This window comes from Lithobates pipiens, unplaced genomic scaffold (genome assembly GCF_037356315.1).
Source record: "Lithobates pipiens isolate NorthernLeopardFrog02 unplaced genomic scaffold, aLitPip1_a1.2 Scaffold_28, whole genome shotgun sequence".
Lineage (NCBI taxonomy): Eukaryota > Metazoa > Chordata > Amphibia > Anura > Ranidae > Lithobates > Lithobates pipiens.
Genome location: NW_027507789.1, coordinates 150365778 through 150382062, shown reverse-complemented (window position 1 = coordinate 150382062; position 16285 = coordinate 150365778). Strand labels below are relative to the sequence as shown.

Sequence of the window (16285 nt, the reverse complement as noted above, 5' to 3'; positions counted from 1 at the left end):
AGTTTATGAATTTCTCATACCTGAACAATGATGAAGAGAGCCTGCATGACAGGCTGCATTATCTTCGTGGGCGTTGTGCAATCCGTGTACTCAGCTGTGTATGTAATCTTTAAAAAGGTCATAATAAGTGAACCGATACCAAAGAGAATGATTCCCGCTGCAAGGATAATAAATAATGAGGAATAATTAATATGCAAATTTTATGTACAAAATAATTTTTACATTTTGTCAGATACCTGCATGTATAGTTGGTGCACACATTTCATTTCTTTCCACAGGAAAAATCTGCAAACAGACAATATTATCTTGGTAAAGTTAAATATACCTACAGATCTACATGACTGAAGAACCTCAGGGCTGTATTTCAAAGGACCTGTATTTCAAAGGACATACTGTACTGTTTGGACACAATCTCACTTTGTCCAATCGGAATTCTCTACACATGATCGGACAAAGTCAGATCGGATCATGTTGTCGGAAAATTTTATAACCCAGCTGGAAAACTTGGTCCGTCTGACTGGAATTCTGCCAGCAAAAGTCTGATGGAGCATACACACGGTTAGAATTTCTGACCAAAAGCTCACATCGGACTTTTGCTGGCAAAATTTCTGATTGTGTGTATGTGGCATAAGACACCAGAAGCAGTATTTTTCTGGCAGGAAGATATTGCCCAAAGCCCCATTCATACTTTAACGCATGCGTCGTAAGGCCAAACAACACATGAGTTATAAGAAGCAATGCTATTCTGTTCTGTTGCTGTTTTTCAGTGCATTTTTATGTACCACAATCCCCGATAGAATAATGTAAATGCGTGAAAATCTGCTAGAACACACATTCAAAAAGGATGAATAAAAGGGACAAAAGATGAAAGATATGGGCCTGACTTAAAGGGAAACGTTATTCTTAATGTGTGAATGTAGTCATCTTATTACAAATGATATTATCAATGTATATATTTTTGAAACCTTGTTTCAATGTATGATTTGCAATTATATGTAGTACTGTCTTCATAGGGCTTGCTGAATGTTGACCTCTTATGCCGTGTACACATGACCGGACTTTGACAGCAAAGTTCCGATGGAACCAATCCGTCAGACAATTTGATCCTGTGTGGGCTTCATCGGACCTTTTCTGTCGAAAAATCTGACGGACTTTAGAAATAGAACCTGTTTCAAATCTTTCCACCGGAACCAGTTCCTATTGAGAAAACCGCTCGTCTGTATGCAGGTCCAACGGGCCAACAAAGACGCAAGGGCAACTATTGGCTACTGTCTATTGAACTTCCTTTTTCTAGTCCCGTCGTACGTCATCGAGTTAAACGATCGGACTTTGGTGTGATCATGTGTAGGCAAGTCCGTTTCAGCGGAACGCCGTCAGAGTTCATTCCGACAGAAAGTCTGGTCGTGTGTACGCGGAATAAGGCTTCTCTCTGGTTACCAGCAGCTGGGTGCTAATAGTTCCCACTTGGTTGCTAGGGGGGTTCCTACTTGTCCCACTCTTTTCCCACTTGGTTGTTACTGAATGATCAGTCCAGGGTATTTGGGTTTTTGTATTTTATTTTAGAACTTGGATGGCAGAAGGGATGAGTGGGATACTCCAACTGGAACTATTCACAAAGGATAAGGACAACTCTCACTTTCTAATCTATTGCCACCTATAAGGATATATATGCCTCCTGCATTCATCCTTACCTGTTAAATTTCTCCCCTCTGTCTGTAGACCCGAAAAACTGCAAATTCTGTGAGTGGGTCTGTTCTCCGGAGCTCGGTGGGTGGAGTCGTGATGTCGGTAGACTCCACATTGACCTCTACTCTCCCCTTGTCAATATAATAATACATTTTCTCTTGTGTATTTCTTACACTGAACTTCTGCTATGATCACTAATATCCAGTCAAAACCCAGAAAAGTCACCACATGAATTCAGCATGCCCAATCGTGCTGGGGTGTGGAGCAGCCAATCCTGGGAGAGCTGGCGAAGAAAGGAGAAGGGGATCTGAAGTATACAGGCTCATGCATGAGATATGTAAATCACCTGTCACTCACAGCAAGGGAGAAGAACTGACTCCTATTTTTCTGTGTGTCTGTTTTTATCTAACTGAAAAAAGATAAGAGGACTGCTCGGAGCTGGGTTAACTCTTTGTGGCAAGACTGGGCACAGATGACATGTGTGCCGCCCGGGACCTCCGTGAGTCGGATCGTCTCACGGGGAGGAAGAACGGGGAGATGCTAATGTAAACAGTGCCACTGTGATTGGGAGCAGAGATCAGTGACATGTCACATGTAGCCACGCCCCCCCCACAGTTAGAAACATGCCCAGGACACACTTAACCCTTACCCTGCCCCCTAGTGGTTAACCCCTTCACTGCCAGTGTCATTTACACAGGAATCAGTGCATTTGTATAGCACTGATTGCTGCATAAATGACAATGTTCCCAAAAATGTGTCAAAAATGTTCGATGTGTCCCCCATAATGTCGCAGTCACAATAAAAATCACAGATCGCTGCCATTACTAGTAAAAAAAAAATTTCATAAAAATGCCATAAAGCTATCCCCTATTTTATAAACGCCATAATTTTTGCGCAAATCAATCAATAAACGCTTATTGCGATTTTTTTTTAACAAAAATATGTAGAAGAATACGTATCTGCCTAAACTGAGGAAAAATCATTTTTTATATATTTTGGGGGGATATTTATTATACCAAATGTAAAAAAAGTGTTTTTTTTTTCAAAATTGCTACTTTTTTTGTTTATAGCGCAAAAAATAAAAAACGCAGGGGTGATCAAATACCACCAAAAGAAAGCTCTGTTTGTGGGAAAAAAGACGTCGATTTTGTTTGGGAGACACGTTGCACGACCGCGCAATTGTCAGTTAAAGCGACACAGTGCCGAATCACAAAAAGTGCTCTGGTCAGGAAGGGGGCTAAATCTTCTGGGGCTGAAGCGGTTAACCATACAGCTACATGTATGGAGGAATTACGTCTTCATGCTCTCACTAGCAGCAAACTTGATGCACTACACTATCTTCAGGACACTCTAGTAGCAACCCTTTTACTGACACCTGTCCACTGACTCTTCTAGCTGAAGGGCCCTCACTTGACAGGCCACAAAAACACAGATCTGTACTCACAGTAGGCAGAATGAGATCCTTCCTGATATCTCCCATCCAGTCAGCTTTGCAGGACCTATGGGTTCAGTGTCTCTCTCTCTTTAGGGCCCTGGGTCGACCACCCAGGGCCGCATGACCGCCTCCGCGAAGAAGAGGGCAGCCGCCCCCTCCCTCCTGGACTCTGTTCCCCGGCTCAACTCACTCTGAGCACATGTGCTTTTGCTTTATATACAGTAACCTAAAATGCAATGCAGCACTTTTCCTCTGCCAATTGGACTGTAATAAAGCCTGTGCACTCACTTATCAGGTCCCCTCCTGCTGTCCAACATGCCTCCCTATTGGACCAGAGAGGGACAGGCAAACAAGCTGAGCTGCACCTGAGCACAAAGAGCAGACCTAACCAATAGATCCTGCTCCCCGGTAGGTAGAGAGCACGCTAAGTTTTACCTGACCATCTTCCTGGTAAGCAGAAAGATCAAAAACTATACTCTCTTCTAGCACCTACTGTACATAGGAGGGTGCTTCATATATATATATATATATATATATATATATAAATATAATTTTTTCTACCAAAGTAATGCAGTAATCACTGTATCAAAAATCTCCTCTTCCATACCGAGCCAATTCTGGCATTCTTCTCCTATGTGTGAAAATCATATTTTTTGCTATAAAATTACCCAACCATTATATATATTTTTTAGCAGAAACCCTAGGGAATAAAATGGCGGTCACTGCAACTTTTTATGTCACACGGTATTTGCGCAGCAATTTTTCAAATGTGATTTTTTTTTTGTGTGAAAAAAACCCAGTAAAAATAGCCCAATTTTTTGTATACTTTGAAAAATTATGTTACACCGAAAAAATAGATACCTAACGCGCCATGCTTATATATTGCAAACACTCATGGAATGGCACCAAACTTCGGTACTTAAAAATCTCCATAGGCTACACTTTAAAATGTTTTACAGGTTACCAATTTTTACACTTTAAATTTTTCTTCTTTAATCACTTTTATTTCTATCACAAGAAATGTAAACATCCCTTGCAACAGGAAAATGGCATGACAGGTCCTCTTTACAGTGAGATCTGGGGTCTCTAAGTCCCCACATCTCGCCTCTAGGCTGTGGCCGGTGTTTACATCTGCTGGAGCCGGAAGCAACATCACGAATGCCGTGCCTGGCCTCAGAAGGCCATAGAGATGAGCTGCAACCATCTGGTTATTGGTCAGCTCTATGGTAAATGCTCCCTGTGGGATGATTCATTCTCTGGCTCACTGATCGCATAGTCAAGCCGGTAGAAACCCCGAAGGGCAGCAGGAGGGGGGGTTTGAGGCGTCCCCTCCCGCCACCTGTAAAAACAATCAAACGGCTTAAGAGGCACTATGATCGTATGTATTCAGATATATGTATCTGAATGATGCGAATAATATCTCCATTGAAAGTCCAGGGTGTCACATGACGGTCTGTAGTATGGAAGTGATTTAAACGCTGTTATAAATAAAAGCCCTGGTTCACACCGGTGGATGCAGTGGTCACCCACAACAACCAGTTAAAAATCATACACATTCCCACATATCGACCGCCTTCCGCATATATACTGCGGCAAGGCAGCAAGGCGGCTCGGCTGCTCAAACCAACGTACCTGTACTCGATGTCTGTTGACCACCCTTGATTGTGGTGAAGAGAGGCAGAACAGGGATGTAAACAAGCCAGAAGTGATTCAGCAAAGCCAGTCTTTAAACAAGAACTCAGGAGATAGACCAAGGCGAAGGCGAGCAGGACTGATGAGCAAGATCATTAACAGCTGGGTAACTGTGGAGAGATGGGAGCTGGCAATTAGTCGACAGCTGAGCGGTCATCTCAGAGAAGGAAGGGCTGTGCCCAGCCCTTACACTCTGCACCATTTACAGAACCAAGAAGTGTAGCCTGGGTGGCAAGAAAGCGGCTAATAGAACTGGAGCTTCGCTTTCATTGCCATCCGGGCTTCACCATTTGTTTCTTTCTTACAAGCCTGTCTTCTGTAAAATGGTGACGGAGACAGAATTGACCAGTGCTGCGTACCTCTAGCGGCGGCGGGGGAAAAATAATTAAATCGGGAAGGATAGGGCTGAGCATAGCCCTGACAGTACATCCTCCTCAATGACCCCTCCCCCTCGGAGGACCACCGGGCTTGAGAGGAAAACGTCTATGAAAATTACGGAGGAGGACAGCAGCATGTACATCCGAGGTTGAAACCCAAGAGCGTTCCTCCGGACCGTACCCTTTTCAATGCACCAGGAACTGTATGCGCTGCCCCTCTCAAATCAAGCTTTGTGAAAACCGTTGCTCCCTTGAGGCAGTCAGATAACTCTGTAATCAATGGAATCAGATAGGCATTCTTTTTTTTTTTTTTTTTTTTAAATTTAAACTTTTTTATTTTATTTGCTTTATATTCAAGTTTACAAATATTGCCACAGAGTAATCACATACAATAATTCCCCTTACAAACAAATTACCCTTATCCCCCCATCCCATCCTCCCTCCCCCTATCAACCCTCTCCCCCTCCCATTCCCTCCGCCAATAATATTCCATTCACAATTTATACAAAAGAAAATTTTAAATAACATCAAACTTAAACAAATTACTCATTCCCTTCTCCCATCCCCCTCCCCACCTCTCATTCATACCCTCCTTCATCCATCACTCTTGTAACTTACTCACCCTTTACACACCCCACTTTCCCCATATTTTAACAAACTTCCCATAATTACCTCTTTTCCTATATATGTATTCCTCCTTTTTTATGTTATCTTTCACCCTTTCCATCCATTCCTTTACTGTAGGCGCTTCCCTCCTCTGCCATTTACACGCAATTAATTTCCTCCCCTGAAAAAGGCATCTAGTGACTGCTGTATGGATATCCCTTCGTACCTCCTCTTCTTCTATCAATCCCATTATACATATTTTAGCTTCTACTTCTAGTGATAACCCAAACACTTTATTAATTTCCCCTATTATTCCTACCCAATATCTATATAATCTTGGGCATCGCCAAATCATATGTATTAAATCTCCTCTTCGGTCCCCACATCTTTGGCATTCTGCATCCTGTCTACACCCAAATCTATACAATTTAAGAGGAGTGTAATATACCCTATGGATTAAATATATTTGAGATATACTATTTGATGGAGATAAGGAAACTTTCGCCCCTAATGCCAGAGCCTTTTCCCACTGTTCTACCGATATTGGGCCCACCTCTCTTTCCCATTTTGCTTTTTTTCCTCCTCTATTACCCCTTCTTGTTCTGTTCCCTTTAGGTACCTATAGATCTCTGAAATGCCTCCTTTCGATATATTATGACTTATAATTCTCCTGAGTGCGGGCATTTTACTCCATTCCAACTTCCTGTTTCTAAATTGTGCCTCTAGCGCATGTTTAATTTGTATATAATTAAGGAGGTAATAAGCCGGTAACCCATATTCATCCCTTAGTTCCTGAAATGTTTTCAGTCTCCCGTCCTTATATAGTTGTACTAAGAAGTGTATGCCGCTCCGATCCCATTCTACTAATCTCCCCATTTTCTTAATTTCCCCTAAATTTTTATTTTCCCATATTGGTGAGAATTCTGTATATCCTCTATACCCCAATATTACTTTTACCTCCTCCCAACACTTTACCATCAGTTGGACTGTGGGGCAGCTGGTCCTAAATGAGTCGGCTTCCACGGCTTCCGCGACCGTATTATGTGGAGTATCCCTCCCCAGGGGTCCAACCCCCCTTCCTGTCACTGCCACCAGGTTACCTCCCCTCATATACTGTAATTGGGCAGCCAGAAAGTAGTATCTCATATTAGGTAGGGCCATCCCACCCATTTCCCTTGGTCTCTGTAGTACTTGTAAGCTAATTCTTGCCACTCTGTTCTTCCATATCACCTCTCTAAACAAACTTTCCATTTTTTTAAACCAATATTTTGGAATCCAAACCGGTGAGTTTTGTATAACATATAATATTTGAGGCATCCACACCATCTTAATTAAGTTGCACCTACCAGCTACTGACAAGGGGAGGTTCTTCCATATTCTAATTTTACGTTTTAATTTTGACATAAGTGGGACTAAGTTCCCTGCTATATACTGCCTTGGGTCTGCCGTCATATTCACTCCCAAGTACTTCATTTGTTTAACTATTTCTATTTGGGATACCTGTACTGGCAGTGGGGTATCGAGGGGATCCACTGGTAGGAGGGCAGATTTTTCCCAGTTAATTTCAAGTCCGGAGAAATACCCAAATTCTTTTATCAGGGTCATTGCTGCCACTAATGAGGGCCCCGTGTCCCCTAATAACAGCAATACATCGTCTGCATACAAGGCAACCTTTTCCTCCTCGTTCCCTCTTTTAAACCCCCGAATATCCTTCGCCTCTCTCAAGGCTATAGCCAGAGGCTCCATCGAGAGGGCGAAAAGCAGGGGCGACAAAGGGCACCCCTGTCTTGTCCCCCTCTCCAAATGGAACCCCTCTGAACATTCCCCATTTATTCTCACTTTCGCCCTAGGGCCTGTATACAGTACTCTTATCCATTGCATAAATCTCGGGCCAAATTGAAATTCCGCCAACACCCTCCTCAAATAATGCCACTCCACACTATCGAAGGCTTTTTTTGCATCTAAGGACATAACTGCTCTATTCCCTTTATTTTCTGAAGGAATCTGAATGTTTAAATAAGTGCGTCTCACATTCATATTTGTAGACCGCCCTGGGATGAACCCAGTTTGGTCCTGGTGTATTAGTTTTGGTATTATGTTTTTTACCCTTGTTGCAAGTACTTTTGCCAAAATTTTAACATCTGAACACAATAACGATATAGGTCTATATGATGCGGTCTCCAATTGGTTTTTCCCTTCTTTTGCTAGGACCACCACTGTGGCCTCCATCATTGATTGCGGCAGCTGTCCCGCTTCAAAAGCGCCATTGAACACCTGTAGGAGAGCCGGTAAAAGTATTTCCCCAAATTTTTTATAAATCTCTATCGGCAGTCCATCCGGACCTGGTGCTTTCTTATTTGTCATTTCTGCTGTTACTTTTTGCAGCTCCTCCAGGGTCAATGGTGCTTCCAAGCCCTCCCTATCTTCCTCCGACAGCCTGGGTAATGTTATTTTCCCAAAAAATTCCTGCATCTCCCCCTCTACTTCAGAGTTTGAAACTTTATATAGTTCCTCATAATATTTTCTAAACTCTTCCACTATTTCAGGTGTTGACTTCCTCATACCTCCCTCCCTGTCCAATATCGCCGGTATTATTGGGGACGAGCTATTTGATTTAGCAATCATTGACAATACCCTCCCCACTTGTTCCCCTTCGCAAAAGAAGGACTGCCTCTGAAACTGCCTTTTCCTCTCTTCTTTCTCCCATATAAGTCTTTTATATTCTACCTGATTTTTCTCCCATTCCTTGGAACTTTCTTCTGAGGGGGCCCTTATATACCTCTCTTCTGACCTCCTTATCCTTTCTTTTACTTCTGTTTCCTTTGCTGCCCCATTCTTCTTAATCTGCGATATCTTTTTTATTAATTCCCCCCTTAAGAAGGCTTTCAAGGTATCCCACATTATTCCCAGGGACGTAGATCCCACATTTATGCTCAAAAATTCTTTTAAGTTTTCTTTTACCTCTTCCATATTATCCATTAGTTCTAACCAAAATGGGTTTATCTTCCATTCCCTTCTACTACATCCTCTCCCTATTGTCATTAAAAACATTACTGGTGAATGGTCCGAGATTCCCCTTGGCTCGTACTCCACTTTCTCCACCATCCCCAGCGCCTCTTCATTACACAGCACCATATCGATCCTGGACAAGGTGGAGTACGTCTTAGAGTGACAAGAATACTGTTTTTTTAAGGGGTTCCACTTTCTCCATATATCCACAAAACCCGTTTCTTCACAGAATTGAAATAACAACCCATTAGGTCCCTCCCTACTACCGCCCTTCTGTGGGAACCTATCTATTTTTTGATCCATTATCATATTGAAGTCCCCTGCTATTATGACTGGGGTTCCGGGCTTATCCTTTATAAACTTCAGCAGTTCATGTAATATTTCTGCATTAAATGGTGGTGGGATATACACAGTTGCAATCACACATACTCTATCTTCTATACCACAAAAAAGGAACACATATCTCCCTTTAACATCTACGATGCTCTGCCTGCAAGTTAGACCCGACCCAGGGTCTATTAAGACACTCACTCCCCTTGAGTAGGAAGTGTATGTAGAGTGATATTGTATCCTATATTTTCTGTGTCTTAGCACACTGATTGTATCACGGTCCAGGTGGGTCTCCTGTAAACAGAGCATCCCATAATTACCCATATTCCCCATGGAAAATAACGCACGTCTCTTCAACTGTTCCTTCACCCCCCGTATATTCCAAGAACAAATTTTAACCTCTTTAGTGAACCTTACTACTTACTCCCATATTTAAGACCTAAATCACAATATCATACTTTTATTCTCCATTCTACGTGCTTTCTCTGTGTTTTCACACGTGCTCTCCCCCTCGCTTATTTCTTTTTTCCCAGTGCTCCAAAATTTTAATCCCACACATATTTTGTATCTCATATTTACCATATTTCTTATACACATTTTACACACATTTTATATAAATTGAGCAATATTATTTCCTTGTGCCTCTCTTAATTTCATTTTCTTGTGCCCTTTTACCTGACCATCATATTCAATACAATTTCACCCATCAACTCTATACTTAAATAGATATATTTTTTTTCTTGTGCAATTAATAATCCTTTACCATGCCTACCTATATCCTTTCGTATCCTTTCAACCTCCTTTCTCTCACTATCATTCATCCATTCATACTCCCCATCCCTTTTTTCTTTCCCCTCCCCAACCCTCCCATGCCCCACTTGGGGCCCTTCTAAGGGGCTTCCAACATGACCATTTTTACCTCCCAGGGTGATATATCCTCCCCACCTGCTCACCCTATCCACCCACTCCCATAACTCTTATTTCTATAACAAACAATAGTCCAAATTACTGCCAAGACAACCAAAAAAAAAAAAAGGGGGAAGGGGGGAAGGAGAGAGGGAGGGAGACAAACAGAGCAGTATGGGGACGTTCCCTCTTAGTCCAGAAAAAAAGAAAAAATTGTCCATTTTCTTTCTGTTTTCATACTACAGCGTTTCCCTCTGTTGCAGCAGACATTTATTTTCCTCCAACCACGACTTAACTTCTTCTGGACTATTAAAAAATATGTTTTCCCCAAATGCTGATACCCTCAACTTTGCCGGATAAAGCAATGCATAGTTCACTTTAAGACTCTGCAATTTCTTTTTGCACTCTATGAACTTAGCTCTCTGTCCTTGCAACTCTGGGGAAAAATCCGGATACAATGAAATCTTCATCCCATTATATTCAAGATTACGCAGTTCTCTTGCTCTTTGAAGGATAGCAACTTTATCTCTATAGGACAACAATTGGATGATTATGGGTCTAGGATGACTTCTTCCTTCCACCATCCTAAACGGAATTCTATACGCCCTTTCAATTGCAAAAAATCTTGATAGCTTCTCACTCCCATATCCTTTATCCATATTTCCATGAATTCAGCAAGATTATTGCCTTCACTTTTCTCCGGGACACCTAAAACTCTGATATTTTTCCTGCGTATAATATTTTCCATATTATCCATTTTAGCCATACACAAATTTAACTGGCCCTTCATCATTTGCGTCTCCTGTTTCAACGGGAGTACTTCATCCTCCACCTGGCTGACTCTCTCCTCCATATCTGATATACGGGCCGCAGTTTTCTGTACTTCATTTTTAAGATTTATCCCATCTTCTCTTATCTGCTTTAATTGGTCTGATACATCGTCCAATGATAATTTACATGTATTCACCGCAGAAAGAATTTCTTTTAGTGATGGTTCTTTACCTTTTGCCCAAATTTCTCCTTCTGTACTTATCTCAGTGTCCCATCCAGTCCCCCTCTCCAAGGAGAGATTACTCACGGACGCTTGTGCTTCCGATATTCCACCCATTACACCCGTAGTGTCCGACCGGACTGCCACACATATTACTTTGTTTAAACTTGTCGGCTCTATTTCGGTCGTCAAACCCTGGCTTTTCCTTCCGACCGTTTGCACGGCTGCAGTACTCTGCGGCCGCCCCTCTCCGACTTGCACGTTCTTTCTAGGTGTTTGGTTTGGGGTCTGATTAGGCGTATGGGCATATTGCTCCAGTTTAGAAGCGGCGGCAGCAGCAGCAACGCCTGTCCGCCCGGTCGAGTGGCCAGCCTTATCTTTGGAACTACGTAATGTTTGTGATCCATTATGTGTGGTCGCCTCCTCCACCCCCCTTTTCCTAGTCATACCTTCGGGTCTTACGTCTCTTTCACCGGGGGGGAGGTATCGCTCAATCCCTCCCTTCGCTTTGCGTCCCTCTCTCACAGGGTTTCTTATGTGGGGATCGATGTTCCTCTATGGGAGAGCTTCCTATGGCGACCTCCACATATCTCCACTGTCGCGCCGTTCGAACAACCGAGTGCACCGTTGATCTCGCTTTCGTGGTGTCACGGCTTCACAGCGTCCCCTCGTTTTCGGCTCCACAACGCTCGGCTTCTCCTTCCCTCCTCCTCCTCCACACTACCTTGGCAGCATTAGTCTCTGGAGCGAGCGGTAGGTCTGAGCCCGCCGCGACCTCTCACCCTGACATCCGGTCACGCCCCAAAAACAAGGTAGCAGGCATTCTTAATCATGAAATGATTGAGACCCTTATAATCAATAAAAGGTCTCAGTTCACCACTCTTCTTCTTCACAAAGAAGAAACCAGCACCAGCAGGAAACAAGGATTTGAGGATGAAACCTCGAGAAAGTGCATCAGTAACATACTCCTCCATGGCCTTATCCTCCAAGACCGACAAAGGGTAAACCTGGCCACGAGCGGATATGGCACTAGGTTGAGGGTCAATTGCACAATCATACGGCTGTTGTGGAAGCAAACTACTGGCTTGACCTTTGTCAAAGACATCGCTAAAATTGCAGTACTCCTCTGGCAGGGAGGAGAGTGATGAGGTGCACAGGCCGTTGGCTACCTTCTGGAAGCATTTCTCATTGCATTGTGGTGACCAGGAGAGAACCTCAGCATGGTGCAAATCAAAAGAGGGGTTGTGTCTCTGTAACCAAGGATAACGAATAACCAGCAGAAACTTACGTGAGGAAATAACTTGGAATTGGATTATCTCATGGTGAAGAGCCCCTATGGCCATGGATAAAGGAACCGTCTCATGAGTCACATGGGCAGGCTGTAGAGGTCTCCCACCAAGAGCCTCAATGGCAAGTGGAGTGTCACGCAGCTGCAGCGGAATTGAGTGCTTTGATACAAAGGCAGCATCAATGAAAGTCAATTAGAGCCTGTATCTCGATGGACGACTCAGCCCAAGAAAGGGTGACTGAAACCAGAGGATAACTGGGGATGAAACAACGTCACCTAAGATCTCTCCGTGACAGGACCTTAAGGTTTGGGCGTTCCCTGTATGGGTAGCACAAGACTTCAAAAAGTGACCTGCCTGGCCACAATAAAGGCACAATCTCTCCCTCCTATTAAAAAGGTTCTCTCATCCGCAGAGAGACATGTGAAGCCCAAGTGCATGGGTTCATCTTCACTGTCCGACTCGGTACCAGGAGGAATGGGAGGTGAGGGAGGCATGGGTGAGACTGTGAAGCTCAGAGGCAAATGTACAGGAGGCTTCTGCAAGCGCTCCTTAAAAGAGTCTTTCTCTGAGTCTGGAGTCAATGAGGATGGCAAACGAGATCAAGCTCTCCAGCTCAGTGGGTTTATTTCGGGTTGCTATCTCATCCTTGATGGAATCCGATAGACCATGAGAAAAAGCAGCCACGAGGGCCTTATTGTTCCAAATGACCTCTGCTGCCAGAGTACGGAATTCAATGGCGTAGTTGGCAACAGTTCTCGTACTCTGATGGACATGAGGCACTTGGCAGCAGAAGCGGAGCATGTGGGAACATCAAATACCCTTTTGAAAGAGGCCACAAACTCAGGGTAACTCAAGACAACAGTTTTTTGCGTCTCCCATAGAGGGTTTGCCCAGACCAAGGCTCTCTCAGAAAGCAAAGATATCATGAAACCTACTTTGCTTCTGTCCGTGGTAAACGCCTGGGGCAGCATCTCAAAGTATATCTCAACCTGGTTGAGAAACCCTCTGCATTAAACTGGATTGCCCCCCAAACTTCGCTGGGGAAGTGGAGTAGAACCAGACATACCTCTTACAGAGGTAATACTCGAGGTGGGTGCCTTCACAGAGACTGGCGCAGCAGCAGGGGTGGCCTGCAACTCAGGTTGTACCGGAGCAGCCACAGGAGATTCCAGATGAGTCGTACGATTCAGGAGCATTTGTAACGCTATGGCAATCTGATCCATGTGGTGATCTTGCTCATCCAATCTGGAAAAAATATTACCAACAAGTGTATCTCCTGAATTCATGGCTTTCGCCTACTGGCGGAAACCATGAAATCAGACCGAGACAGAAGTACAGTTAAATCACACTTGTTTAATAATAAAAGTAAAAAGAACAAACATAGTCAAAACATAGCCAAAGTTCAGTAAGGGCCGGTTCACACAGCGAGGCGCGGCGAGGCGTCTCCGACTTGCCTCGCCGCGACCTGCGGGGACCTCAGCGGCGACTTGCAGAGGACTTCTGTATAGAAGTCAATGCAAGTCGCCCCCGAAGTCGCCCAGAAGTAGTACAGGAACCTTTTTTCTGAGTCGGAGCGACTCGAGTCGCTCCTCTCAGAACGGTTCCATTGTACAGAACGGGGGCGACTTGCGGGAGCGAGGCGAGGCGAGCCGTGTCGCCTCGCATCGCCTCGCTGTGTGAACCGGCCCTAACCGGAACGGATAGTCAGCCAAGCAGAAGTCAGGTATCAAAGTAGTGGAACAGCAAGCAGGATCTGGAGCCAGAAGGCATGTCAGCAAAGCCAGTCTTTAAACAGCTGGGTAATTGTGGAGAGAGATGGGAGCTGGCAATTAGCCGACAGATGAGCGGCCAGCTCAGAAAAGGAAGGGCTGAGCCCAGCCCTGATACTCCGCGCCATTTACAGAACCAAGAGGTGGAGCCTGGGTGGCAAGAAAGCGGCCAATAGAAATGGCGCTCAGCTTTCATTGCCACCTGGGCTCCGCCACTTGTTTATTTCTTACAAGCTCGTCTTCTGTAAAATGGTGATGGAGACAGAATTGACCAGTGCCGTGGACCTCAGTGCCGCGAAAAATAAAATGGCGAAAAAAACAATTTCTTAGGACATTCCTCGGTAATCGGTAAGACCGGGCAAAGGTCTAAATCCTGGGAGTGTCCCAGGAAATTCGGGACAGTTGGCAAGTATGTAAGTGCAAGGACCAATGAGAAACACGTGTTGATGATAAAACACAGAAACTGCCTTTACTGCAATATTTCTGTGGAAAAGGGTAACAAACAATACAGTATATATTTAAGTAATCCAACTGAGATCAAGAGCAATATAGCTCAATACTATGTTCAGTCTGCTTTCTAGGCACTCCAAACCTGAGAATAACCCCAAACACTTCAGCAGTGGCAATTCTGTATCAGAACCTCTACATAATTCTGTAAATGTACCTCTACATAAATTGGCTCTATGAGTCCAGGCAGGAGGAAACTAGAGGAATGACTCTCTCTTATGTCAGACCTCTCTCTTCTATCCCCTGCAACCACAGGCCTAACTACAAACACTGTATTTAAATCAACATTTAATGGATCAGCCCCCAGGGTAAGCAATCCCACACACCTACTACCCAATGCAGAGCCCTGAGTATGTGTGTGTGTGTGCCCGTATGGCACCAGTAACTTCAGTCCCTTGGCATACCTCCCAACATTTTGAGATGGGAATGAGGGACACCTACTAACAAATGTATTTAGGCATAGGACACACCCCCTGCCACACCCCTTAAAGGAGAATTACCAAAAAAAAGGTTACTTAAATCCACAAGGACTTTTTTTTTACCACTACTATTCCTTTATATTGGCTTATAAAATGTACAAATGCAGCAATTTAAAAATTGGATGAAAGGTTTAGCACTGAGAAACACTTTTTGAAAGATAAAAAGTGCATTTTATATACAACTACCGTATATATTCGAGTATAAGCCGAGATTTTCAGCCTCTTTTTTGAGGCTGAAAGTGCCTCCCTCGGCTTATACTCGAGTCATCGCTGTCTGCCCGCTCGATCAGCGTGTCGAGCAGACAGACAGCGGCCATTCTATGATTCAAAAGCCGCGCCTCCGGCTCCGCCTTCGCCTGTGATAGGCGGAACACTGAATTTCCCAGCAGCCTGTGTTCCGCCTATCACGGGCATCGTCTCATCCTCGTACTACGGACGAGGATGATACGACGTCCGTGATAGGCGGAACACAGGCTGCTGGGAAATTCAGTGTTCCGCCTATCACAGGCGAAGGAGGAGGCGCGGCTTTTGAATTTTACAATGGCCGCCGACGAAGAGGGCACGGGACGGAGGCAAGGCAAGGCACGGCACGGGACGGGACGGGACGGGACGAAGGCAAGGCACGACACGGGACGGAGGCTCGGGACAAAGGCTCGGGACACAGGTAGGCTGGACACACACACACACACACACACACACACACACACACACACACACACACACACACGGATGGAGACACACACACACGGATGGATGGATGGATGGAGACACACACACACACAGGGATGGATGGATACACACACACACAGGGATGGATGGATGGATGGAGACACACACACACAGGGATGGATGGATGGATGGATGGAGACACACACACACAGGGATGGATGGATGGATGGATGGAGACACACACACACAGGGATGGATGGATGGATGGACACACACACACAGGGATGGATGGACGGACACACAGGGATGGACGGACACACAGGGATGGACGGACACACAGGGATGGACGGACACACACACAGGGATGGACAGGCATGTCTCACCCTCGGCTTATACACGAGTCAATAAGTTTGCCAGTTTTTTTGGGGGTAAATTGGGGGCCTCGGCTTATATTCGGGTCGGCCTATACTCGAGTATATACGGTATATAGATCAGACCAAAATGAGGTGGAATGAGGGGCAGAGGGACATTGCTCCAAAT

At 44.5% G+C, this 16285-nt stretch overlaps 1 protein-coding gene across 2 annotated transcripts in view; it reads right to left on the bottom strand.

Annotated features, from left to right (window-relative positions):
- LOC143935662 (proton channel OTOP2-like) overlaps positions 1-16285 on the bottom strand; it is a 127872-nt gene that overhangs the window by 61649 nt on the left and 49938 nt on the right. For both annotated transcript variants that reach the window (XM_077459693.1, XM_077459692.1), the window contains exon 2: positions 21-157. In XM_077459693.1, coding sequence (XP_077315819.1) covers positions 21-157 — 137 coding nt within the window. The remainder of the gene's footprint in view (positions 1-20; positions 158-16285) is intronic.